A 26,012-nucleotide genomic window follows, 5' to 3' on the forward strand; every position below is an offset into this window, starting at 1 on the left:
CAGATAACTTTCAAGCACGGACTCTTTTGTCGTGGTTCGTGAATACTTCTCTCTTTTGCTGCTGTCATGATCCCCGCCATCACGCGCTTGTGTGAAGTCTAGTTTTCCATGCAGAGAACATTTTTTTGGTTGTCTTCTGAACGATGACTACTGCGAGAGATGTACGCCTGTCTTCACGCTGCTGCACCTGCAAAATCTGCAGCAAAGACAAGGGGGACAGGATTGAGAGGACGGTTAATTTGCAGATGAAAACTAATTTTCCCTCTTAACAAAAATAAATACTGCAGTTAGCGTTCCTCTTGCTGGCCTAGTGTGAGTATTGGCAGAAGCGAAAGCCACTCCAGTATTATCTTTCTTTACTTAGAAAATAATATTAGGAACACACGGCAATTTTTAGTAAGCAGGGGAAACCTTAGTGATGCATCATCTCTTCTAGGGAGTCCTTACCTGACTGAATTTACACCTCGTTCTGTCTTTGCAGGGGTTGTGTGTATGTTCCTTCATGTTCCCCTAGTATTAATTATAAATGCAGAACTAATTTGTTATGATTTTATATTGGTGCTAATTTGCATCGAGTCATATTTCACATCTGTGTTGCTGCTTGTTTTGCTCTGAAAACAGTTCAGTGTGAATAGCTTAATACTTGTTTCATCACAGCACTAAAATTGTGTTCGGTGGAACTAACGAATGGGTATTTTGAAAGACATGCCTTGTTGTTTTTAAACTGGTGAGGCGGAAGTGGGCGAGTTGTTAACCAGTACAGCTTCTTTTGGTATTTTAGTCCTCTGCTGTGGGAAGATAACGATGGGGGGTTTCATTCTTTCCAGGGCAGCAAAGTACAGACCCGGGTTGGACTACTGATGTTGCTGTGCACTTGGCTAAGCAACTGCTCGATCGCTGTCACCCACTTCCTTCACAACCCAGCCAACGTACCTTTCGTATCCTTGACCTGCCTGCAGAGTAGAACTGCTTGCCTTGAAATTCTTTGGATTGTCCGCTGACTAAAGTGCATAAGTCTAAACTGTCACCTCACCTAAACTGCAAGTCTGTTTTGGAACAACTGTATATCTCTTTGGTTAAGCAGTTACCGAGAAAAGGAATTTCAGGGGAGCCCCTGAAGCCACCCAGGTCCTTCAAAATAGGAGCTAGCCGCAAGGCTTTCATCTGCTATTTTGCCTACTTCCTAATGAAGCTCGGGATTACTTGTGCAACTAATTTGAACTGGGAATTGATACAGGGAGAAGTATGTTACATGTGTTGTGCTTACGAAATATCTCCAGTATCCTTAACAAGAGCTCTAGCTCACAGGGCAGATAGCTGAAAACCTTGGAGAAGAGGAGCAGCTCGTCCAAGGCCTGTGTGCACTTTTGCTTGGCATTTCCATCTACTACAATGACAATTCCCTTGAAAATTATAGGAAGTAAGTATGATGTAGAAATAAGCGGACTGTAGGGAAAGGTTCTGTCAATGGCAGGTGGCGGTTTGGGGCTTTTGACTGAGGTGGTGCAGTTGAGAAAATTTGGTTGAGTGTTTTCTATGCGTGTCCCTGATGGGATGCTAAGTAACTGACCCCGTGTTTAGCCAGGGGAAGCAGAAAGTTGTTCTGCGTAGGGGGTGCTAGCCTGCGAGTTCCTGGGCCGAGAACAGATGTCGGTGGCAACTGAAAAATCGCAGCTTGAGTGCAAAGCATCCCGGGAGGTTAAGACTTGAGAGATAATCAGAGTTGTACCTGCAAAATTCACCTTGAGGGAAGGGTGGGCTCATTTCTCTTCAAGTGTTGCACTGTGATTGATTTGTCTCTTCCTTTTAGAGAGAAGCTGAAACAGCTGATTGAGAAGAGGATTGGCAGGGAGAACTTCATTGAGAAGCTTGGCTTCATTAGCAAACACGAACTTTATTCCAGAGCTGCTCAGAAGCCACAGCCTAGTTTTTCTAGCCCAGACCACATGATGTTTGATCATGAGTTCACCAAGCTCGTGAAGGAATTGGAAGGTGAGATGTTAGGCTCATTTCTGGAGTTTTTGTGATGAACTGATGACTGAACTACCAAATGTGCTGCATGTAACTCTCTTAAAAGCAGTGTGATCATCCTAAAATGGTGTATTCTGAAAAACATGTTACAGTAATAGCTATAAGTGATGACATACCCGAGCTCGCAGTTCAAGTGCTTGGTAAACATACTCCCAGTGCGAGCCCATAATCAGGCCTTGTACGAACTGGATAACTTCATATTCTTCGGAGAAATGACTCTTAGTATGTGCTGTGAGTTAGCACACTGTGGCCCGGGGCGTATTTACCTGTGCTCACGTAGAGACTGAAGTATTGAGCGCATACTGTGGTCGCAGAAGCTTGATTTGTTTAAGTAGGCAATTAGATATTTGCTGTTTCTAACTGATTCATTAAGAAAAATTACGAATGCTGAATTTCCTGGCTTGTTAGAAAACAACGGGGACTTCAGTGTTTCCCATCCTTCACAAGAGTCGGGTTGCCATCATCCTCAATGTCTAACTAATGTCCTGTTCATTAGCATTGCCCAACTTGAATCAGTCTAGAGAAGGAAAACACCTTGAAGCAGCAGCAGTAAAGACGGCTTTGGCGGATCTCGCTTCACCTGCACGTTGCCCTTGTAGTCCCAAGTCTTTCACTTATTTGCACGACTGCTTGGGGAACCGCTGTAGTGGAGCCGTAACGCAAGCAAAATGCACCTTTTCCGATAGGAAGGACTCAAACCCCACCCTTCAGCTTTTCTGAAACTGTGCAAAGCACTAAGTGTGCAAACCTCGCTATAAAAAACGTGCCGTTTCCTATTTTCTTAAACCTCTGTGACAACTGCTTTTTTAGAGTACAGGCTGAGTTTCTCATGCCGTGAGCTCAGCTCAACTGGGTGAGGCTGTGAGACCGGTGCGAGGACAAAAAAAAAGGTGAACCGGGCTTCAGTTGACAGAAACTGTTTTTGACAGGTGTCATAAGTAAAGCTATTTACAAGTCCAGTGAGGAAGATAAAAAGGAGGAGGAGGTGAAGAAGACATTGGAACAGCATGACAACATTGTGACTCACTACAAAAAAGTCATTAGAGAGCAGGTAAGAGGGAGTTACGCTGTACACGCTGGCGGTCGGAGGCACCGCAGTACAGCTGGGTACCCGATGTTCCAAAACAACGAGGAATCTAGTGATGCAGAAACGCTTCTGAGAACACTTAAGCTGCCTTCTGGCTCAAGTGAAATGTCAGTGTTGGGATACTGGTTAAGTTTAATTCTTTTCCTGGGGTGCATCTGCTGTTTCCCATGTTGAAGTGTTTCTTTTCAAATGAGTAACTGGAGAACTGGCAGCCCTCGGCTAAGAGATCGAAGTCTTAGTTCTGTGCTCTCACTTTTGAAAAGATGACAGACGAAATGTGGCTGAATGAAGAAATGAAGTCTGTCAGTGAAATTTGGTTATACCTACTGTGGCTGGACTCTCAAATTTTTTTCTCCAATGGTAGATCACTTGTTGCCACAGCTTAGACTGAGAAGTAGAGGAGCGTAGCTAATTACCTTAAATAGCTAATGAGCAACTGGAGCAGGTGGTTTTAGTTCAGGGGTCTGGAGTGGCCACAGAATATAGTGGTAGCTGGGGAATTAAGGGGCCCTTTTGAGCTGCCAGTGAGGCTTTATTGAACACGTGATGACTTCTTTAAAGACTCCTGAAGCGGACCCAGTGTGTGCAGGCTTCAGTGTGAGAGAGCAAAAGTGTGATGACGGGATTTCCTGTATTTCCTTTTTCTTTCTCTGCTGTTGCTGGTGCGGGGGTGCTGGAGGTCTCCTCCAAAAGGCGTTGGTCGTCTGCGACAGGCCGCTTCTGTCTTTCCCAGGCTTTTTTCCTCGGAGTAGCGACCTAGGTTTGCGTGCAGCTTTTCTGCTCATCTGTCACAGGTAGCGCTGACGGTGTCACTAACCAGTAATGTGCAGTGGTGGAGTTAAGGTGTTTCTGTCTTCGTATGCTGTCCTGACAGTATGGTATTCAAAAGAGTTAAGATTCTAAGTGCCCTTTTTTCCTTTTACAGGACCAGGAGCTTGAAGAATTAAAACAACGAATTAACACTTTAACATCTCAAAACGAACAGCTCCAAGCAACAGTTACACAGCAAGTGTCGCAGATCCAACAGCATAAGGACCAGTATAATCTCCTTAAAGTACAGCTAGGTAGGCTTCAGAAAGAATAGTAAGAACTAATCTCGCTAGTGCAAAGATCTTGTGTGATTTATGGCGGGCTACAGAAGAGCTCCAGCGGACAACCTTCTGTCACTTCGGCCGTGCTGCTGTATGTCCTGCAGCCTATGAAAACTTCCCGTAGAGATAAAATACAGTTTTTTTCAAGTTGAGCATTGTACACAGTTTTGTTTAAGCATCAGGTTTGTTTCATTAACTAAAAATACTCGGCTTTGCTTTTAACTGCCTTTAACCTTAGCCTGCCCTTGCACCCTTGCCAGTGCACCCGGTGAGGGATAAGAGACAAAGCTTGCTGTAGGAACTGTTGGCTACCGGGGAGCTAAGTTAGTCCAAACGAGTCGCTGCCCGTTCAGACTTAGAATGTGAACAGTTGGGCCATGGCGTGTGCTGGCTGGGGTCTGTGAATGAAAGCCCGAAGTAGGGAAGAGCTGTGGTGTGGCTGATGTGCAAGAGGAGGCCTCCTACTGTTGCTACAGAGATGGCTAACCGAATGCTTAAATCGGGAGAGTATATTCAGGTTACTGCAAGGTCAAGATGCCTCGTACGCTGGGTATGACATGGTTTCAAAAAGTAATTCTGCCTTCAGGGGTTTTTGTGATGGAAAATACATAAGGAAACTAATGTCCTTCTATAGAGTGATTTGTGTCTGTGAACTTACTTGGGATGAACCGAATGACTGAAGCAGCAGGCAGGTGCAGGCACCAATACAGACTTGAAGGAAATGGCAGATTAGAGCTCTTGATTCAACTTTTGATAGAGAGTTCTTAACTACTCTGCTTTGGTTCTTCAGTCAGAGTGGCTTGTATTGCCCTGCGGGGCAGGAGGAGGGCAGGCAACAAAGACTCTAATCGGCGTGTTTGAAGCTAACTTCAAAATGCTGTTGGTGTTTGTTACCTTTGTTATAATCTCTGTCTTTTAGGGAAGGACACTCAGCATCATAATTCCCACAGTGATACGCTTCAGATGAATGGCATTCAGATGGAAGAAGTGAGCAAACTGAAAGAGGAGTTGGAAGAATGGAAAAACAAGCATGAACTGCTGCAAGGGCAGTTAAGGGAAAAGGATTCTCTCATTGAAAAACTGGTAAGAGCTAACTCTCACGCCAGGCCTTGATGCAGCTTCCAATTCCCATTTTCAAATGTAATTTGTCTTAAGCTGTGCAAGTCCTCATTATGATGGCAGTCGAACAATCATAACTGATTATTGTTATTATAGGAAATATGGCTTGAGCAAAACCTTTTGTGCTTCGCCCTGTTCCCAAGAGTAATTTGTGCAGCTGACCTGTTGGATTGTAGAATCATGGTTTTTAGCGTGTTTTGGGTGGGAAGAAACAGTAGGAGTCTCTTAGGAGCTTTAATGGGGGTAAAGCCTAGGACACGTTTATGGTGGCCTGCTTGTAAAATGCAGGATGACGCATGCTCGTCTTATTTTGTGCACGTCTTCTGCATTTCAATCGGCGAAAGATGCTTTTGCATCCACCTTAGAGGAGACGATGCAGCTCCTCGGGTGTAGTCGGAGAGCTTTGATGTGCATTTCTCAGCCTGTTTGCACCTTCTCTGCTGGGAACTTTGACCAAGCACGCGGTTGGCTTTGTGTTCTGACAGCGTGGCTGTGTTGAGCCTGTCTAGTTCTGTGGCTGATTTTCCTGTTGCTGTTACAGAAGTCTTCACAGTTGGAAATGGGAACAACAGAGCCGTCTTCGCAGACGGGCAAATCTGGTGGCTTGGAGCACAGTAACGAACTACAGAAGGTGAACTTGTAGTATTTCAGCAAAGCTGTGGTGAACAGCGGTAGCTTGGGATGGGAAGGGAGCTCTGTCAAACTTGGGGGAGGAGCATCGCCTCCTGAGCCCGTTGGTGTTTGCCGTGCTGTACTTTTATGTGATGGCAGTAATCTTGGGAGCATCAAGATGACGCATCCAAAAATGAATCAGTTGTTTTTATTAAGCAAGTTTGAGCCAGCAGAAGACACTTCAACTGACTCTTCAGACTTGCAAAATGTGTTTATCCATCGCAAAACATATGTCTAAATGTTGATGCGAAAGCTTCCGGGTATTAGATGTACAGCATAAAGTGTTTAAGTATCAGCAGATTCTGTAATTTAAGGTAGCCGTTGCTCAAAAAATACTTAGCAGGGAACTAATAATGCCTGGATTGATAAGTCACAATGGGTTTCTGCACCAAGAAAGGAAATGCATAGAGGATGCGTGCAATGGGAGTGCTAGTGGTGTGAAACACCTCTGTAACCACAACTGAGGCTCGGACAGATGTCTCGGTTGGGCGTTCCACAGAAATGGGTTAGTAAGAGCAGGGCGGAAAAAAAATGCTCTGTGTTGCTGACTCATTTTGTCGTCTAGAGAAAGATGCCGTGCTCTCATTGAGAGCGAGATGCAGCTTTCCTCATGTATGCTAGTCTGAAGCAGTTAATGTCTGGCAGCGTTTAACTTATGAAAAGTTTCATGTGAATAACTACCTTGCTTGATCAAATTAACTTAAAAGTATGTTTTGCCTTTGTTTCCCAAAGGAATTAGAAATGCTCAGGAGTCAGATACAACTACAGTCTGCAGAAATCTCTAAGCTTCAGATGGAGAATCAAAAGCTACAAGTAATGGTACCCGTGAAAAAGTTTCTTATATTTTCTCTTAGGGGACTAAATCTTGAAGACTTCACTTTGCTGCTTCTGGTGGCTGTAGCTGTGGTCCTAAACCAAGCTGTTTGTAAGAACACACACATCAGCAAGTGATTCCAGTAGTGTTTTAAAGGAATTAACACGTTACCTAGACAAATCCTGCATGAGGAGGGAGGGGGGCACTTCCAGGTATGTTGGTGTTCTGTGAGGCCATTGGTCCTCGGTACTTTTAAACAAAGGAATACCAACTAGTCCGTGTTCTAAGCTGATACCCTCATCAACGGAAACAGTCTCTTGGGAGACACGAACGCGTGCTATCGTGTACGTGAGAGGGACGATTATTCTTACAAACGGTTGCGGATACTAATGTGAAAGCTGACATACAGTCGAATGGCGGGTACATCTGTCTGTGCAGAACTCCAAATGCTTCAGAGCTTTTTTCAACAGTGCGTTGAAAAGATCAGCCGATACAGCCGTATAGAACAGCTAAATAAATGCAATTGTGTCCTCAAAACTAGCTAATGGCATTCACATTAGAAAGTGACAATGAGTTTAAACAACACGAGAAGGTTACAGATGTTTCCACAGCAGAACCAACGCATAAAGCTGCGGGAGCACGGGGTGCACAATCGAAACGAGGACAAAACGTGTCAGGTTCAAGTGCAGGGTCTGCCTAGGAAAACACTTAAAGAGTCTCTTTTAGAGTGGAACTTCAGTGACATAAGGGTTGCACCTTGTGTTCGCCCCTATGTGTGCACGAGCATGTGTGTTCATTGAGACCCCGGGAAGCGCAGATCTGTTTCCTCATGCCTTGCAGCTCAGGGTATATATAACTACCGCACATTGGCTAGACTGTAAGAAGAAACTATGCTTTTCTATTCTGCAACTGACTGTATAAGGTCTTAGTTTGTCCGTTTTGTATGTGAGGCATTTGGTGCTCTGATACTGAATTTCTCGTCCACAGAATACAACTGCAGATCCCGCGTTAGGAGACAGCGGTGCAACAGCAGCACGCAGCTCTGGATTGGAGGGACGACTTGAGCAAGAAATCCAAGAACTGAAGGTTGGTAGTGGACGAACACCAAGCCGAGTTACTTAGTACTGAGCCTTCAGCTAGGAGGACTTCTACAGCAGGGAAGGCTTTGGGTGCAAGTGGTTTGTTTCCTCAGCATCTGAAGTGTTTCAGGCTACACAGGGGAAGCTGGATACGTCTCCTCCTTCATGTTTCACTTGGGAAATGTAGGCCTTGTCTGCCTTTAAAGAGTTGGTAAGGACAGTCTAGAAATAGCTTCACTCCTGCGTGGACGATCCAGTTAGGCTGGAAGGAAAGTAGCCACTGTTAAGACTTGTAGCTGCCTTACTCCTAGTTTGATAATCAGGGGAGTTTGGGTCAGGAAGTGTGTGGGAGCAAGGCCACAGGGTGCTTGGCGGGGTTGGAGCTGTTACAGGTAGCGTATGGAATGTGCTCGTAGGAAACAAGGTTTCAGCTGTTCTGTGCTTATGGTGTAACTCGCTGTGGGAATTTTCCTGTTGCCAGAATGAAGTTAAAGCCCTTTCTGAGGAAAAAGAATCACTAAAACAGCACCTGGATTCATCCAGTAGTACGGTTGCTATTTTGCAAGATGAGAAAAGTAAACTTCAGCGAGAAGTGGCAGAATCAAAGAAAGAACAGGATGATCTGCTGGTGCTTTTGGCTGATCAGGATCAGAAACTATCTGCACTGAAGATGACACTGAAGGATCTTGGTGTACCGGTAAGCAGAACAATGGGTCAAGTGAGTTCTCGGGTCCGAGTCAGGTCTGAGCAGCCTGGGTATGGCCATACCTGATCCCTGGAGTGTGGTGAGGCATTTTTGCATGAACAGAGGGCTACCGAATCTCCCAGAGTTGCTTTCTGCGCTAAGATTGGCAGCCACCAAGAAAAGAGGACGGCTGCCCCTTGGAAGAGGTGTCGAGCTGAGGGACCTTGGGAGGTACGTGCCAAACTCCTGCGAGGAAAGCTGCTTGTCGCGTACATGTCTGGAAGGACGCCCGGCCTTGCTGCAGCCTGCTAGAGGGCAGATGATGGCCCTGCTGTACTCCTGAGGGATGGTTCCACACATAATACAAGGGATAACTAGACAACTTCAGTCTGCCACTTAAGCAGCACCGCACGTGGTTTCTGTGTGCCTCGTCTTCTGGGCAGTTTCTTTAAAGACGCTTGTGACGCGCGGCTGGACGTACCTAGCGGTTGTGTTGCAGTTACTGTGGCTGGGTTTCCTGTCGGGAGACAGTTGTTCTGTTGTTTATGCAATCCTTAAAGGAAGGATTACATGTCGGTTGTTACCAGTCACCTGGTTTAGCTTCAGCTGCAGGAATAGGGTTTGAAAGAGTCTGCGGTGGGTGGAAGGGTTACTGGTGTTGAAAAGTATTTGTAGTGATTGTAGAATCCTGTAAGTGTAGCTAAGGAAACTTTTGAGTCGGACTTTTAAATGACTTAAATAGGGAGAAAGTACCCTAGAAGACCTTAGCAGCTTCAGTCGTGGCATGGCAGAGCACGTTTTCCTCCTCAGCCTGTTTGGAGGAGAAGGCGAGTTTCAGTTCACGCGCCTGTGAGGGAAACTGAGGCACATCACGTGTAAGGTTGGTTACTGCGGTGCACGGGGCAGAACCGATGGTGCTGACCGCAGGCGGCCGTTCTCAGTTGTCAGCCATCCTGAGCAGAGAAGTTAAAAACCGTGTGACATTACAATATGACGCTTGCCTTCATTAAGTGCCAACTGATACATAGCATGATAATTTCAGGCTAGCTTTAAGCTTATTTTCACTCCCTTGGCATTTGTCTTGCCTTCGAAAGGTTGGATCAGAGTAAGGGATGTTACTGCTCACAACAGATCTTTCTTAATTTCAGGTTGAAGATGAAGATGATATTGAATCTGGAGATCAAGGCGATGAAGATGAGGATGGGGATGAAGAGGAGCAAGACTAGAATGCTTTTGTGTGTTAACATGAAAATTAGGTTGCGTTGTTATTGGCAAAAAACAAAATCTCTTACTGGTATACAAAGCAGAACATCTGCTTATGCGAAGCAGATGCGAAAATGGCAACTGTGGGACTAGTTATAAGTTACTGAAGTGTTTGAAAACCCTTCGTACTAGGTAAAGCAAACAAAAATCACTGTTGAAGTTCTACATGAGTATCCCAAATTGTACTTGTTTAGAAATTGCTTTAGACACTGTTTAAAGCATGGGGATGACAATGTTGCTGCATTGTCATCGACAGAAGTTCTGTGCATTTGTCTATGGTTTTAACCTTCTGGAACTCTTGACATAATTAAATACAAAAGTATTTGGTTTAACATCTGTCAAATGGAATCATTGCCCCTGCCCTCAGCAGGGAGCTTCAGCGTCATTCGTGGCGTCCTTCAAAGGGCAGTGGCGCGGTGGAAGGGTTGGGGTGGCTGCGGTGTGCGGCGGCCGCTGCCGGCCTCCGGGGCTGGCTCTCTGGGTGCGAGCGGACCTGCCCAGCGCCGAGTGCCTTGACACCAGCTACGGCTGCGTTGGGAGCCTCCGCGGGAACCGCAGCGCTAGCCTAATAACATGGAAGAGGTAGCGTTTTTAAGAAGATTCTCTGTGGAGTAACAGACCAATATGCTCTTTCTAAAGATCTACTGTGCTACTGAGTCAGCATAAAACACGTAAAAGATCTTGTTGACTACTTGAGTAAGGAAATGAAAACTACTATGATTTATATTAACTTATTAGCTTATTGAATGAAAGATAAAATTTTAAGAGAAAATGAATACAGTAAATGCATCAATTTCATTTTTTGGTAATAAAAATAGGTATGTCCATGTAGTACTCATTGCTTTAATTCTCTTGTCCTGTTTTAATCAAATAGATTTTAATATGCATGTGAAATTGTCTAAAACCAGTCCAGAGTGGCAGATCAAAGTAATAATAACCACGTACTGGGGTTCCGATTACACGGGTATATAGGGGTGCTGGTTCCGCTTCTGCATTTTTCCACAACGCAGACTTCAGTAGCTGGTTCCCTTCCTTAGAGCTTTTTAAAAAGAAAATTATTCCTTAATTAAATGATAATTTAAGGAAGACCAGGAACGAAAGACTTTTTCGAAGTCATCTCATAGACTCAAGTGTGTGTTTAACATCAAATTGTTAGAAGGAGTAGTTTAAGCTCCGCTCTTGCACTCCATCCTTGGGCAGACTTTTTTGGCACTGAGGGGAAAAGAGCAAGCATGAGAAGCGATGGTAGAACAGGAGCTGAAGTACCATGTCAGTCATGGGCCTTACTTCCATATGAGGCCTGGTTCTTACCTTCAGCGTGACAGGCTTTCTGCTCCGCACCTGAAGAAGGAGCTGCGAGCAAGCACCTTTGGATGTTGCCTGCCCCTCTTCTCATTTTCCTGTGCAAAATCCAAGACTGAGGGCAGAAGCTTGCAGGCCCCAGAAAGCTCTTGCGAGGTGCCTTCGCCAAGTTTACTGACGCAGCAAGAGTTGCAGATAAATTTACTCAGCAGAGTACTTGAATTCTGAGGCAGTACTTTATCTTTTTTTTTTTTTTTAAGGCAGGAGATGCACAAAGTACAAGTAAAAAAGCTGGTGCACAAGGCCTGAAGTGGTCTTGCTGCTGGTTCAGTGATGTGAACAAGTTCTGTAAGAACTGACAGCTTTGTGGCGTGCAAACCCTTACCCCAAACACACTGCATGAACTCAGCCCAATGGAGTGACTTAGGTCTCTAGTCTAAGTGTACGCTGGTTGACATTGAACAGAAGATACCTCACGGAAGGCGGTACAATAGCATGTTGACAAATAACACAGCTTGGATTTTTATTTTTTTTTTTTTTTTCAGTGCCAAGCAGGGAGAGTGAAGGGTATTTACTTTGCCAAGGGTCTGCTGGAGCTCTTGTCTCCGACTGGATTGATACATGGCTTTTAAAGTTAACCGGGGGTTGAATAATAAAAAGTAGTGTAACTTAATGCCCGAGCTTTCTGTGTTGGGACTTGGTACAAAGTAGGTGAAATGGTATGCTACCGTCCTTACTCGCAGGTACTGCAGTCACCAAATGGGATCCTTACAAATAGCTCACGACTCTAAGCACCCGGCTCCCACCGTGTGCACAAATAGAGGCTGATCTCTCTTAGCCTGTGAAAATGCTCTTTGTCACTGGGGATGGAGCTGTCCTGCTACTTACAATGTCTCCTACATAAATGGTGTTGGTAAGAACTGCAGTGAGATTCTTCCTTCACCCCGGAGCCTAACTCAGGCCTCCTTGAGGTCAGCGAGAGCGGTTTGGTGTAACTGGGGCCCCAGTTGGGCTTGCGAGGGGTGTAACTGGACCGTGTGCTGTTATGAACGGCACGTGGATAGGAGAGGGGAAAGGGAGGGCATGCTCGCTTTTTAGCACCGAGTGATTCAGTCACCAGTGTTATCACCTGAAGAAATGGGAGCTCCTTTCTGCGTGTCTGGGGAAGTCAGGTTTAAAACCACCTTTTTATGTGAGCCCTGGTAGAGGTGACAACTTCAGTGCCCAGGTGTCCTGCGAGCGCGGGCAGTGCCACCCCCAGGGGCCGGGTGACAGTTTGTTCTCCCCTGCTGAGGCAAGACAGACCTACTTCTTTGTACCTGCTTGCCTCTCTTCCCCCATTGCTGTCAGCTGTCCTGTGAAGCGGTGCTTTTTGTTGGAAGCTGGATCCTTCGGTAGAGAAAGAAGGTGGCAATGAAGGAGGACTGGTGTGGGGAAGTTTCCTGGCCCGAAAAGCTGCCGGGGCCTGTAGAGCTGGCTCAGCGGGGAAATCCGCTCTTCCCTCCCCCTGTCCCGCTAGGTGCTCTGTGTCCTTGCAGGCTCTTTATCTATGCTACGCACCTTTTCCATTGGCCCAGATGGTTTTACTTCATTGTCTTCCTGGGTGCCTGTCTGCGAGGTCTCTAAAAACGCTGTGGGCAAAAATAAACGGATATTGATGAAAGTTGTTCTTCAGTGCGTGACCGTGCCAAGGAGGCAAGCGTGCCTCCCTGGAGCAGAGGGAAGGGGAAGAGAGGAAGGAAGAAAGGGGAAAATAAACGCACCTTTTCCTTAGACCGATGAGACGCCATCACCTGAAAAATAAGCATAAAGGCAGACTCAGTCTGTGAAAGCGCAAGGCACGTGACGGACGGTCTGGCCTGATCTTGATCAGGAGCTGTTAACCTGGCAACCCTACCTGGCCATCAGTGCCACTCCCCAAAGATGGTATGCCGCAACATTTTTTTGTTGCCATTCTCTGCAGTGTTATGCCTGGGAAGTTCTTCCTTTTGGATGCAACTTCAGAATGTTTGAAATGGCAAAAAATGAAGGAAGAGATAACTAGGTGGGGTAGGAAGTTCAGGAGACAGACAAACTGGTTACAAACAGGTTTTAAAGAAGCCTGTTCAAAGTGCTTTTCTCAATTAGAAAACCTGTTTTTTTTGATTATTTTATTGCACCATCCTAGTGGTATATCTTCCTGCTGGGAGCAGATGTGTCTGGATTGTAACTGTGTTACTGTCAGATGGGTGGCCGTTGCCCAGAGGGTATTCACTTGACTCTGCATTCTTGGCTGGGTCGGGAAAATGAGATTTGTTCTTAATTCTTTGGAATCTTTTCTTGTCCCATCGTGACTGGGACACCGTGAACGCAGGGTGGGTTTCCTCACTCTACGCAGCGGTTGGATCCTTTCCACATAGTCTCTCTGTCAAAGCAAGCAACTGATGGTAGCGAGGGGGTAAAGACATCATAGATTTCTAGCTTGCTTGCTGCACATACTGACGTTGATACAGATACACAGGCCGAGAGGTGCTGAGCCGCAGAGTACCAGGAGCGAGGAGCAGAAGCGACTAATTCTGATTATTGTACGCTCACAGTAGAACACCACGCCCCCCTCGGTGTCCAGAGCGCCGTGCCCAGCCCCGGCAGCGTGGGTCCCTTCACATACACCCTTTTCAGCGCAAGGCCTTTCAGGAAAGGTCCCGTGCTGCCTGGGCTGAACACGGGAGGTCTTTTTAAGTTCTTTAAGAGGGCTGCTATGCCATTTTCTGGATCAGTTGTTTGTGAAGTACTGACTTTGGGGAAGCCAAAGCAACCTTACCCGTGTTACACAGCCTCTGCCTGCCGCTGGTCTTCTGCGAGCTCACAAATTGCCAAACCCTCTTCATTTGTGTGAAATTCTTCCTAGAAAATAAAAGCAAAACAAAGTGTTCAGCAGTGTATACAGGCTTAAGACATGGGTTTTTTTGTAAATACTTTACTGGAATGAACGTCTCCCTTTCTTTAAACTATAGGAATAAGGGAAAGCTTGAATGGGGGGAGGCTGGAGACTGATTGAGGGGGGAAACTGCTCGCGAAGCAATCAAATCCCTGGCCTGCGCAATGCCCAGGTAAGGCGGGTGTGGGTGTCCGTGCAACACAGCCGCTCGCTAAAGCCCTTCGGCCAGCTGTCAGCACGGTCGGTGTTCGGCAGAGCGAGCGGGACTTAATGCTGGCAAACGTGACGCCTCTGGGGAGGGGTCGGGGGCCCTGAACCACCTGCAGCATCGGTCTCCCTTCCATCAGGAGGATTTTTACCGACTCTGCGCTCCCCCGGCCACCTTGCTTGCTGAATCAGTCCGCCCCATGAGCAAGGTTTGCCCCTGTCCCACAGGGTGGTTCCTCCCTCAGCCCCCAAGGGACACTGGAGGAGAACCAGGACCTTTTCTCCCGTTCCTCCCAAGTGCCCAAGTGTTCGCCAAACAGCGTCTCCACTTTTAATGAATAGCTGACCGGGTTACCCCAGCCTCGTGCGTTCATGAGCAAAAGGACAGCAGTTGCAGAAGGACAGCTGCCATCACCCAAGAGTGAAGTCCCTGTGGCTGGCAGAGTTGCGCGCTTTTCTTCTGCAGCACAACTCCGTTGTGAAAAGAGAAGTCAAACACGTTTTTTGTTTGCTCGCTATCCCTCTTAATTGCTCTGTAAGGTGGGACATGCTATCTATTTCTCTGTTACACCATTTGGCACGTTTGTACATCACAGCTCCCGTGCACGGCACTGCTATGCGTGTCTGTGTGCAGTCTGCATGCAGCAGTGACCCTTTGCAGAGATGGGTGTTGGGAAGTGATGTCTACAGCTCGAGTCCCCACCAGGCGAGATGACGTAGCTCACCTGGCATGCCGATCCAACTAAACTGATTTCTGAAAATCCACAGGCCCTCTCTGAGGAGGCACATGGTGAGTCTCTGTCACTACATAGGTAGTTGCGGCACTTACAAACTGGTCTCTGCTGATTTTATAGCCCTGTTGTGAAAGCTGTAGGTTTTTCCATACATATCCGACTCCTTCGCTCCATGAAGCAGGTGCAGAACATGACATTTATTTGAAATGATGTTTCAGAAACAAGAAATGGGTCTGGACAAGCCTGTGATTGCTTCCTACCGCTTCTATAAGAAACCAATAACCTTATGACAGCGCTCCTAATAAAGGACATCCTACTGGGAGCAAACTGTGATGCAACGGACTCCCTTCCTGAGGCTAATGTGAAGGTCAGGCCAAGGCTGAAAATACCATTGGTGCCTAGTGTCGCGCCTTGGAGCTGAAAATTCCACTGCTGGGCAAAGAGGGGACAGTCAGTGGTCGCAAACGGTCGCTCGCAGGCAGCACGTGTTTCACTAGAAGCAGTGTAATAAATCACAGGGCAGACAGCCTGCTGGATCGGAGGGCGATACTAAAGAAGAGCCGTTGCTCTTCCTGCTGGTGCCTTTACAGCCGGGAAGACCCTTGAGAAAGCACATGCTGGGGGGTCAGTGTTACAGAGGGGCCGCAGGCCGACCCCCTGAGAGCGAGCGGCAGGTGAGCTCAGCACCAAGAAAAATGACTTAGCCCGGATGGTGGGCTGTGTCCTGGAGGCGCAGGACAGCTGAGACTGCCCCAGCCATGGCAGCAGACGCAGCCACGGCAGCCAGATCAGTATCTCCGTACTGACCCGGGGTGCTGAGCCTACGTGACGGGCTGGGTGAGAGAGGTGCTTCCCAGCTCACAGGGCTGACACCGAGCACACAGGTCGCAAAACTGGGCCCACGCTACAGGAATGAACCATTTCTGAGGTTTTCTGTGGCTGCGTCTCCAGTCAGGCCAGGGAAGAGCAGTCTGGCTTTTATGCAAGTCCCTGGCTGCGCCTGGAAGCATCACCAAGAAAAGCTCCTGGGCAGTAAGGAGATGTGCCTGGCTCTGCAGTCTCTGCCCACGAGGGACAGTCAGACACGAGAGGACTACGTCCCACATCCAGAGAGCGAGAAGGCCCTCATTTAACGAGGGGCTCCCAGAGCATCCCTGAGGGCTGCTGAGCTGTCTGGAGCAGCCAGGGCTCTTGGCAGGGCAGGGATTTCTAAACACCCTGTCTCACGCCAAGGAGCCACGTGGTGAGCCCGAGGAAGGCAAGTTCTGCACCCGCAATAGGAGGCCAGCTTGCTCTTTGGCTTCTTGGCTCTCCGTTTGGGCCACGCTGGGGCCAAAGACAGAGCTGGTGCTAATGCACTTCTCAATGGTGCTGGCCCCAGATTTCCCACAGAGCAGGAGCCAACCTGTGGAAGCGTACAAGTCTAAGGAGAAGTTTTGCCGGCACTTGCGTGATTCGTAAATTTGCTTCTTGAACTGCCAATCACCAGCTCCTCCCACTGCAGACAGATTTGTTGCCAGTATCTTAACAGATTTCCAGGGATGTTACCTGAAGGACATTTCTTGCTCATTCAGTATCATCTGACTTTTACCCCAGGTTTTAGCCTGTCCTGTTTACTCATACCTGCTCTTTCAGAATGAAGTGCAGAGTGGAACAAAGGGTCTGCAGAGCTGCCATTTGCAGCTTAAGACACCAAATAGGTGCAAGATGGTAGGATCTCTGCCACCTCGGTGGAGCAAGGCCCAGGTTGCTGCCTGCTCACGTCTCTAACTACAGGCTCTCTCTGTGGTGTGTACTTACACCATCACCGATTTGGACATTTCACTGAGTAAAGAGCTTAGCTCCCAGATACACATACGGCCCAAAGGCAAAGGAGAAATGGGGCTTCCCCACTATTTAGGGGAGTCCTGAGACATGTAAAGGTTTAAGCTATCAGCACAAGCCTTCCTGCACCTCATTTGGTGACAGATTCTCACTGCTGCACACTCACAACAAGATTCACTCTAGACTGAGACTGACGTACAGCCAAATGTCATCTCCCGCAGCACAAGCAAGCTGGGTAATGGCAGCACACAGTCAGAAGCTGTGTCTCCCACCTGCCCTCCTGGGGGACCCCTGACTCCCATCTGCATGCTTTCAGCCCCAAAAATGATGATGCGAGGGACAGCATTCATTGCTGGAGGTTTGCTGGAGGTTTGCTGCAGGTTTGCTGGAGGTTTGCTGGAGGTTTGCAGCAGGTTTGCTGGAGGTTTGCTGCAGGTTTGCTGCAGGTTTGCTGGAGGTTTGCTGCAGGTTTGCTGGAGGTTTGCTGGAGGTTTGCTGCAGGCTGCATTCTTCTCCCATGGCTCCGGAGGGCGTGCATACGGCTGGGAGGGAGAAGGCTGTGGAGGTGATTAGTTAGACCTTGTTTATCCTTAGGCAGGGCTCTTCAAGCATCTGGGCCTACCACAGTGATCCACGGCGAGCTCCTGCGTGGCCACCAGAGGTCACAGTGCTCCCACGCACGGCACGGAGCCCTGCCAGCCCCAGCTGCACACCCCAGGGCTGCCCCTGCCCACCTTACACCAGGGCAAGGGTTTCCAGGCTGACTAGGCGGTTGCGGTTGCTTTTAAACTGAGCTGTAGGGCAAACAGCTATAATATAACTTACTCTCCAGCTACCTGAGTCTAGTAATTCTCAACCTAAACTAGCTTTAGCAGCTGGCACAGTTTGAGGACGTAAGTTTATCTGAAACAAGAGCTGGAAATGGTACTTGGGCTTGGACTTTAGCTGCAGAGCGCACATTGCCCTCCTGAGGCAGAGTGGCCAGCGGGGCCATCCTGTGCCCACGCACAGCGGCGCGGGCTGGGCTTCCCACGGCCCTGGCCTGGCTCTGCGGGAAGAGCTGTGCCGGTTCCGGGGATGCACAGGGTGAACCTGCACCCGCAGGAGGGCTCGGCCAGCGTGGGCTCCGTGCTCCGGGGCATCCTCTCTGCATGCCCAGAGCGGTTCCCTGTTAGTGTGCTCCTGCCTGGTAGCCTCTGAAATCCTGGGGTTACTGCTGTTAAGCAGCAAACAAGGCTTTTCTGCTGGATTCCCCAGTAAAGACGGACGAGATGATTGGCAGTCTTCAGGTGGTCGGTCCCCTTGTCCCCTGCCCCAGAAAAAGACCTGTTTATGCTCCAGCTGTCAGGCTGAAGCCAGCAGTGTGTCGACTTGGGTTCAAACTTCCACACTCAGTGTTGTGGTGACCATGAAGGCCTGTCTTTCCACTCTTTGATGGAGAAGCAAAAGAGCCTAAGTGGGAGAGTTCTGGACCAGGCTAAAAGACCTGTTTTGCCACGGATCCACTGTGCGACCCCCACGGATGAGCGGCTTGAGTTGCCTCAACCTCCACGCAACTTCCTTTCCCGGGCTTTTGCAGAGCTCGGTGATGCGTGCTGTGCTGTAGGTGGATGAGGAGCTGACATCTCTGGCTGTGGGGCTCCTGGGAAATGCAGAAGGCAAGCGCAGGGAGCTGCCAGGCTGAAGACAAGCTCGGGCCCTGTGCTGCCCTCCCCTCTCCCTGGCTCCCTTTTTTGTTTAATTGCTGCTCCTGAGTTCACTGCAAGGTGACTGGAGGGCTGCTTGTTTACCTACGTCTCAGTAAATCAGGGAGCCAGTAAAAAAATCACCCAGGTTGAATGAAAAGCTTTATCTGACCGGAAATGTTGGCATGCTTGAAATGACACAGCGTGTGAGTGGCAGGCGAAAGTGTTTGAGATAGATATCTTGCTAAAGCTTTCTAAGCTATTTTAAAGCACGAAATGGAAAAAAAAAAAATCTGGAAAGAAAACCAATGCTAACTCTTCAACATTTTTCAGTGCAGAAAGTGTCAATGTCTGTCTCTGCTCACACAAACACCAGGAACCGGAATGGACTGCCTGAAAGGTTTAAATGCAGAAAGTTGTTTAGTTGTTGGCAGGGTTGTTTTTCGGTTTCTTTTTGGGGTAGCTGTTTTCCCAAACATCTCTTGGTGGGAAAAAACATTTTCCCAGGTGGCTAGAGAAGAGAGCATCTGTTAGGATGCCTGGTGAAGGAGCAAAGGGCTTCTCCAGCCTGTCACGGCCACGAGCGAGTACAGGAATGTGGGAGGCTGCCAAGGGTCTGATTTACTGGCGCTGCGTGTGGTCGGAGCTGTCGGTTTTGGCCCAGAGCAGCACACAAAGACAGCAGGTATGGCAGCCCGAGGCGACAGCAGCAAGACGCTCTCCGTGCAGGTTAGATCTCCCCTGCTCCCTCCAGCATTGCCGCCCCAGAGGGCTGGGGCAGTGGCCGGTGCGGCAGAGGCGAGCACAGAGTAGGCTCCGAGGGAGTCCTTGTAAGGGTAACTGCTCCTTTCTCCGTAGGAACGGACGAGGTTGTGTCAGCCTGCCCAGATGTACAGGCACATGTCAAAGGTACAGCAGAAACATGCCAGGCTCACTCATCGCTCCAGGAAATCCGCTTGGATAAGAACAAACTTTCTCTATTGTTTTTTTAAAATCTCTCAGACACCTACACTCAACTTTTTGTCATAGGCTGTCTGGAGCTGATTTTATCTTGCATGCTATGCACTTCGATGGGAAGGAAGGGGGTGACGGTTGGGCAACTGATACAAAGCTTCCACTCGGAGCAACACCGGCTGCAGGAGCCGATTACTCACTCCTCCTCCTGGCTGGGCCCAGTCTACCTGCTGTTCAAAGTATTGCCAACCACACGTGTAGCTGCAGGCTGCCGTGCCAGAACTAATGGGGCTCGGACCGGGGTCTGAGGGGCTTGAACTGCTGGGAGTTTTGTCACCTTCTGGGCAGCCCGAGCAGGCGCGCCTACCTCCTGCAACCGCTACGGACCGCGAGCAACTGCTGCTTCTGTCCCCCATTTTCTGCTCTGCGGTATGAGGAGGATAACTAGTACCTTTCATCTAGAGGCTGGAAGCTTTCAGCAGGGAGATTATACCTTCGTTCCCAACAATGTTTTCAACACGTTGTTCCTAATCCAAGACCAGACCTAGAGGCATCTTTTCTCTGGGGTTTCCAGCCCACGTGGATGCCTATTTCCCACCCATGAGAGTGCAATGGCGTCAACAAGGCCCCTCAGGACTGTCGCTCCCAGCTCTTGGCAGATCACGTCCTGCTCACCAGTGTGTTGTGTCGGTGGCATTTCCACCCCAAGCACTGTGGCTGGATACAGTATAGACGTCTGTTTGTTTGGCTTGCTTTTAAATTAAAGCCGGGATGCTGAAGAGTGACATATCAGTGATGCTATCATGTGCGACCCCTCAGGCTGAAGCCACCGTATGCCAGCTACGGCCACGTCCCACCCCCGCGCTGCTGTGGCGGCGAGGTCCCGTTTCCGCGTGCTGTCCTGCCGGCGCCGGCCCACCGAGTGGGCTCACAGACATGGCTGTGCCACCGCACCCGTGGCCTCGCTTCACGTCTCTGCAGCCTCGGGGACTCTGCATTACTGCGCCCTGAACGACGGGTGCTACCGAGCAGCGCTGCCAGCAGTGCTACGTTTCTCTGGCTACGGCGGAGACGGTGGCCTTGGAAGGGCTATCCCAATGGCAAGAAGTGCCACAACTTGATCTCGTTTATCGTGTGCTTTGCAGGTCCACAGGAGCGGCTGGACTTAGGGCAGCTATGTCAGATACCTGACAACTTGGAAAAGATGCCCTTTATCCAAAGTTATGCTCTAGAAGTGCGCTCTTAGGCCGGTTGCATCATCCGTACAGATCGCTGACTTGGCCATCTAAAGACGAGTGCTCCTCCTATGCACACAGAGCGTGCGAGTGTCTGAGCTGGGCCCAGTGCTCTGAAGTGCTCTGATGTCATCACGTGGGACTTGAGACAATTTCCTGGTAAAGTTTCATATATGCTTGAGTCACATCTGCCCTTTGCTCTGGAAACCTCCTGCTTTGACCCCAGCAGACAGCAGAAAAGACCCAGTGAGAAATTCCCCCATTTCTGCTCTTACCCTTGAAATGCAGCTTTTACAATGGGGCTGGCTGTACAGTATATTGCTTCAGCCTTCAACTCCTGCTTGCATGTTCCTGGTGACGGTCCCTGCTCCTCTTCAGAGGTTTGTGCCGACTTCTGATTGAGCAGATAACGTGACTGTTATTCTTTCTTCCCTGTTGCTTCACGGTATGCAACAGGACATTAGTCAAAACAGTTGCTTCCAGGTACCTGCTGTTTCAGGAATGTCCTATCTGCAAATGTCTATTACTTGCATATTTGCTGCTGTATTCCCCAAAGAATATCCCAAATGAAGTGTGAGGGCAACAGGATTGATGATGTAGCACATTGTTCCATCTCTGAGAAGATGACAGGACTGACAGCACCTCTAAGTCAACGTGAGATCAGGAACTGCACAGAGGATCCCTGCTTTCTGCCAAAGCCACTCCTCACGTCCAGTCCTCCCTGCCAGCAGGGTAAAGCGGTGCCCCTTCCTCGGAGGATGCGGCCGAAGGCGTGCTTCGAAGTGCCTGTTGCGCCTGGCATTCAGCAACGTGCGTGAGCTGACTGAAGCTCTGGGGCCTGCCTCAGCTGTCTGCTCACGTACGGTGCCCGTGACCCATACCTGCCTGGGAGGGAAGAGCAAGCTCAGAGGGAAGAGTGCTCTTGCAGCATGAAGCCCACAATAAATTTCTCCTTGCGTCTCTGCCTGTGGTTTTCTAGGTGCGTGTGTATTGTCTTTCATCTGTCTGGGCCCCACAGAAGCACCCGAGTCCCAGACTCCTCAGGAAAGAAACAGAGGGAGGGAAATCCCCATTTCAAATGGCCTCTCTCTGAAAAGGTGTGCTGGTGCTATCCCCCACATGTATGCTTTCCACCACAGCCCCTTACATCCAGTTCCCTCAGACACGGGTGAGCGCAGCGCCCTTCATCCAAAGAACACGAGACAGCAAGAGAGAGAGGGTTGTCCGTGTGATGGAAGAGCCGCCCTACGGCGGAGAGAAACACAGACCACCTCGCAGTTGTGGCCTAAAGACAACGTCATTCACGTGGCCTGTGCGTGCCCTTGGCTGCGCAGCCCTCCGGTACCTCAGCTGGACAAGAGGAGGAGAGAGGTCCTGCCTGCTCAGTGTTTTCTGGATCAAGGCAGAAGGCAAATTAGGGAGGGAGGAGCCGACCCCACGCAAGCTGGGCTCTTGTAACAACCTCGGAAGGCAGTCAGCATGTCGGAGCAACGGGCAGCAGCCGGTGTCTGAGTGTGCCTGGCAGAAGAGCAAGCGGGCAAAGACAAGCTCTGTCTCCTGAGTAAGTGTCGAGCAATCTCCTGTGAGATCTTGGCAGTGGGAGCTATTCTGTAAAATCACAGCTTCCGCTGCCGTGTTTGTTTTGTGTGGAGCTGGGTTTTGTCCTATCGCCATTGGCAGGCGGGAGCTGCTCGGTCCGCGTGAACACAGGCACTCGGGAACCCCGGGCTGCTGGGACAGATCCCAGCCCTCCCGCTGCCTTTCCATGAGCCGAGCACGTACAGCCACCCAGACATCCTTCACGCGCCACCCAGACATCCTTCACGCGCCACGCAGACCTCAGTGCTGAGAGCGGCTCTTTGACTCAGCCGTGCTCCCGCTGCCCCAGCCCTAAAGGGTGGAGGACTTCTTTAGAAATTTCCAGCCACTGCAGAGTAAAGACTTACAGGCAATACGGCTCCATGCTAACATCCTGCACGCCCCACGCTGCCAGAAGAGTATAGAGTAAGAGTACCAGAAGCAGTTTTGCCTCCCTGTATCGTGGCTTTTGTTTTCCTCAAAGCACTGAGACTCCTGGGAGCTGCCGACCTGACAACTTTACAGACCAGGACGGCATACAGGGCAGCTGCAGCTCTGGTGTGCTTCCGGCATACGGGCATTGCAGGCTCCGGGCTCCGTAGTTTCGCTGTATCTGGGGCTGCGCTCTGCTGTGGGGAGCGCTGCTAACACCGAAGTACCAGGGTTTAGGCAGTCATAACTGGCATCAGTGAGGAAACTTCAACGAGCATGTATTTTTCCCAAACCTGACTTTACACTTTTCCAAAAAACAACAAAACCAGTTGCTTATCCTGCTGAAAAGCTGCAGGTTAGCCAAAGCAAGCCTGCTCTGGATTTAGCAAAAGCCAATCGGACATGGCAGCTTTGACTTAAGTATCTAGGATGCTTTCCAGTTCGTCTCTGTGCTATCAGGAAATTCATTACAAGAGGGGCCTCGTAGAAGCATTTTGTTACCATTATTACCACATGAAGTTTGGAATGGAGCTTGAGGAAAGGTGGTGGTTAAAAAGCACCTCGTTTGAATTCATGCCAACGGCACATTTTTGATACAGGATTGAAATGTGTCCTGGAGACGGATTTATGGCACGTGATGGAAACACTACACCTCGGAGATGGATTTTGCACGAGTATGGATACATCCATGACTGTACCTTTAAACTGCCTGGGACTCTAATTAACATTTATTGCCATGGCTGCAGGTCAAGTGAAATACCTCCAAGTGCCTCAAAGATCCTTCCACGCCAAGATCTTAAAACTCTGCACCGATGGGGGGGCTGCTCCTCAGCATCCATCTGGAAAGCGAGATACTGCGTGCTGGGGTTAAGTGCACCCAGGACGTCCTCAGGGGACCGCAAAACCCACAGCTTCCGATGAAAAGCTCCCACTGACCTGAGAAGCCTGTGGCTTAGTATTTGTCAAAATCTTAGAGATCTTTACTGTGGCGTGAAACTTGAAAAGAAACTAAGGCAAGAATGTATTTAAATACTACCACTGGATGCACGAGTATTGTTTTGAGCTGGTGGATTGTTTATACACTCAAAGAAATATGCTTTCAGGAAACAAGGATTATAGCTTGGATTTGGCAAATATGTTTGGCTGAGTCAAGGTCTAGGAGGGGGTGGCATTTTTCATTTTCATTTTGTTTTCATATCACTTAACTTCTTTTTAAGGAAACCCTTTGTATTTTTTCCTTTTTTATCGTGTTTGTGGTGAAAATAGCCAGGGTTAGATGCTGAAAAAAGGAAATGTTTTGATCAACGCCAAACAAAGTTTTTATGAGTCTTCCTTCCACTCTGTTGAAAACAAGCTTTCAGGTTGATGCAAAAGACCGTATTTTGATTTTTTTTTTGTTCATCCTTAACAAAAATGCCCCTCTCAACCTAGCTTTCTAAATTTATCTACCCACAGCAGCTATGTTTTAAATATATCATCTATTCACAGCCTGTGAAGCTGTAAAGTAGAAACTGAAAAATAAAAGCAGCATTTCCAAGTTGATGCGGCTCCATCAGACTACAAGGTGCAAATGCTGCTCGGCCAAATGTGGACCAAGATGAAGCGCCCTTCCCGCTCAGAGAGGCAGACGGTTGCTCTGAAAGTCATCGAGTTTCTGTGGCTTGCTTGCTCCGAAGAGAAGGCTGCTCTGGCTGGTGTTGTATGACTTAGCACTGGGTAAAATTAGGGCGAAGCTGGCTCCCTGTTAATTCAGAATACACACGGACTACGTGTACTCATAAATACCAGCAGCCCACGGGTGTTTAGGAAAATGGAAGATTTTGGTTCCTTCATGGTGCTCAGGAAATGCTTTCCCAGTGCACCACTGATCCACCCTCGTTTGAGGCAGCTTCATGTGTAGACTGGGAAGAGTTCCTGAGATTTACTTTCTATTTGGGAGGGCAGAGGGTGCTTTTTAGAGTCAGCAGAAAGAATGCAAGGCTTCGCATAGCCCCTCGGCAAATGAACAAAGATCACTTGGAAGCTACGCTCCTGCGTCGCTCCCTTTCTTTCTATTTGGTTCCATTTCTATACTAGCAAGGTAATTTTTGGCGAAACGCAACTGAGCAAACCCTCTGGCTCAGAGCAGGCAGAAGAAGAAAGCGCAGACTCAGCTGCCAGGATGAATTCTGCCAGTTGCAGAAGTCAGGACTCAGTGCCCCAGTTGTAAAATTAAAAATGAGTTAAAGGTCCAGCAGGCGTTAAGGGAAGGCACGAACCACCCTGCAAACCGCAAGCCTTGGAAGAGGTACAAACTAAACGCAGACAGGAAATCCCCCACCCAGACGGGACCTGGAAGTTGCCTGCACCTGAAGCAGAAGTAACTGGGGATGGTTTACTTTAGGTTGATCATTTGCAAATGACTGAATATGAGTGACGTTAGTTCCCTTAGTTCTACAGTAACATTATCAGATGAGTGAGAAATCGGCCCTTCCTACCTCCCTCGAACAGCTTCCTCTAACTGGTAGGTTCTCTCCTCTCTGAGACCTGATCCTGGTCTCCTCGAGTCAACGGCACTTTGTCACGATGCAGGTGCCAAAGGAGCCCTTCTGCTGGCCCGTACCTCTCTAGACAGCTGGGTCACAGTCTCGGGGCATTCAGGGCTGGCTGAGGCATGAGGAAAGGGAATTAATGACCTTGCGCTGCAAGGAAGGCTACATTTCTTGGTAGAACCGGGCTGCGATGTTCCAAGGATTGCTGCCTATATGTAAAAGGTCTTTGCTCCCATCCTTACTGTTCCTCCACAGAGATCCAAAAGCCGACAAAGATTACAGGGCAACAGCTAGAGGTGCCTGTTTTATGGATAAGGCAAAAGAGCCGCAAACGTGGCCAACGCTCACAAAGAGGAAGCTGGCTGGGACAACAGTCCCATACTTTCCTCTCTGGCATCCCATTTCACCTGGCCTGAAGCTTCGCTAGAGTAACACATCTTTTCTGAAATCCACCCCCTCGTACTAGCAGTCAATGTTTCATTTCCCTATTCACACACCTCCCCTGCCCTAGCATGCCCTTGTTAGTTCAGACTAGCTCCAGCTAACGCTACGTGTATTTATCTTGCAGAAACAATCAGTCACTTACGTTTTCTGGTTTATGGGCGTTCTCCCATCTGGCAGCTGGCTCCATTGCAGTCTGTTGTGTTACACGACCTCCCTGCCCTCCTGGAGACTCTGCCATGGCTCCCAGCTCCGTGCATCAGCTCCAGCAGCCACGGGTTAGACCCTGCAACAGAACGGGGAAGGACCGTGTTGCTACAACGGCCAGCTA

General features: G+C 48.8%; 1 protein-coding gene and 2 long non-coding RNA genes across 11 annotated transcripts in view; 1 reads left to right on the top strand and 2 right to left on the bottom strand.

Annotated features, from left to right (window-relative positions):
• Nucleotides 1-10,173, top strand: part of USO1 (USO1 vesicle transport factor) — a 33,844-nt gene extending 23,671 nt beyond the window's left edge. For all 9 annotated transcript variants that reach the window (XM_075750804.1, XM_075750799.1, XM_075750803.1 and 6 more), the window contains 11 exons: nt 828-938; nt 1,302-1,420; nt 1,811-1,992; nt 2,961-3,082; nt 4,044-4,182; nt 5,129-5,292; nt 5,870-5,959; nt 6,733-6,819; nt 7,802-7,900; nt 8,375-8,590; nt 9,727-10,173. In XM_075750804.1, coding sequence (XP_075606919.1) covers nt 828-938; nt 1,302-1,420; nt 1,811-1,992; nt 2,961-3,082; nt 4,044-4,182; nt 5,129-5,292; nt 5,870-5,959; nt 6,733-6,819; nt 7,802-7,900; nt 8,375-8,590; nt 9,727-9,804 — 1,407 coding nt within the window. In that variant the 3' untranslated portion in view covers nt 9,805-10,173. The remainder of the gene's footprint in view (nt 1-827; nt 939-1,301; nt 1,421-1,810; nt 1,993-2,960; nt 3,083-4,043; nt 4,183-5,128; nt 5,293-5,869; nt 5,960-6,732; nt 6,820-7,801; nt 7,901-8,374; nt 8,591-9,726) is intronic.
• Nucleotides 28-13,038, bottom strand: LOC142601608 (uncharacterized). The gene is made up of 3 exons (XR_012835112.1): nt 12,907-13,038; nt 12,704-12,774; nt 28-196 (listed from the first exon to the last, which is right to left on the bottom strand). It is a non-coding gene; the product is annotated as an uncharacterized LOC142601608 (long non-coding RNA).
• A 385-nt stretch (nt 13,039-13,423) lies between these two features.
• LOC142601604 (uncharacterized) overlaps nt 13,424-26,012 on the bottom strand; it is a 31,814-nt gene continuing 19,225 nt past the window's right edge. Inside the window, exons 2-4 of the long non-coding RNA XR_012835108.1 lie at nt 25,827-25,967; nt 13,944-14,026; nt 13,424-13,547 (exon numbers count right to left, since the gene is read on the bottom strand). This is a non-coding gene — a long non-coding RNA (uncharacterized LOC142601604). The remainder of the gene's footprint in view (nt 13,548-13,943; nt 14,027-25,826; nt 25,968-26,012) is intronic.

The sequence above is a fragment of the Balearica regulorum genome, chromosome 4, assembly GCF_011004875.1.
Source record: "Balearica regulorum gibbericeps isolate bBalReg1 chromosome 4, bBalReg1.pri, whole genome shotgun sequence".
Taxonomy (NCBI): domain Eukaryota; kingdom Metazoa; phylum Chordata; class Aves; order Gruiformes; family Gruidae; genus Balearica; species Balearica regulorum.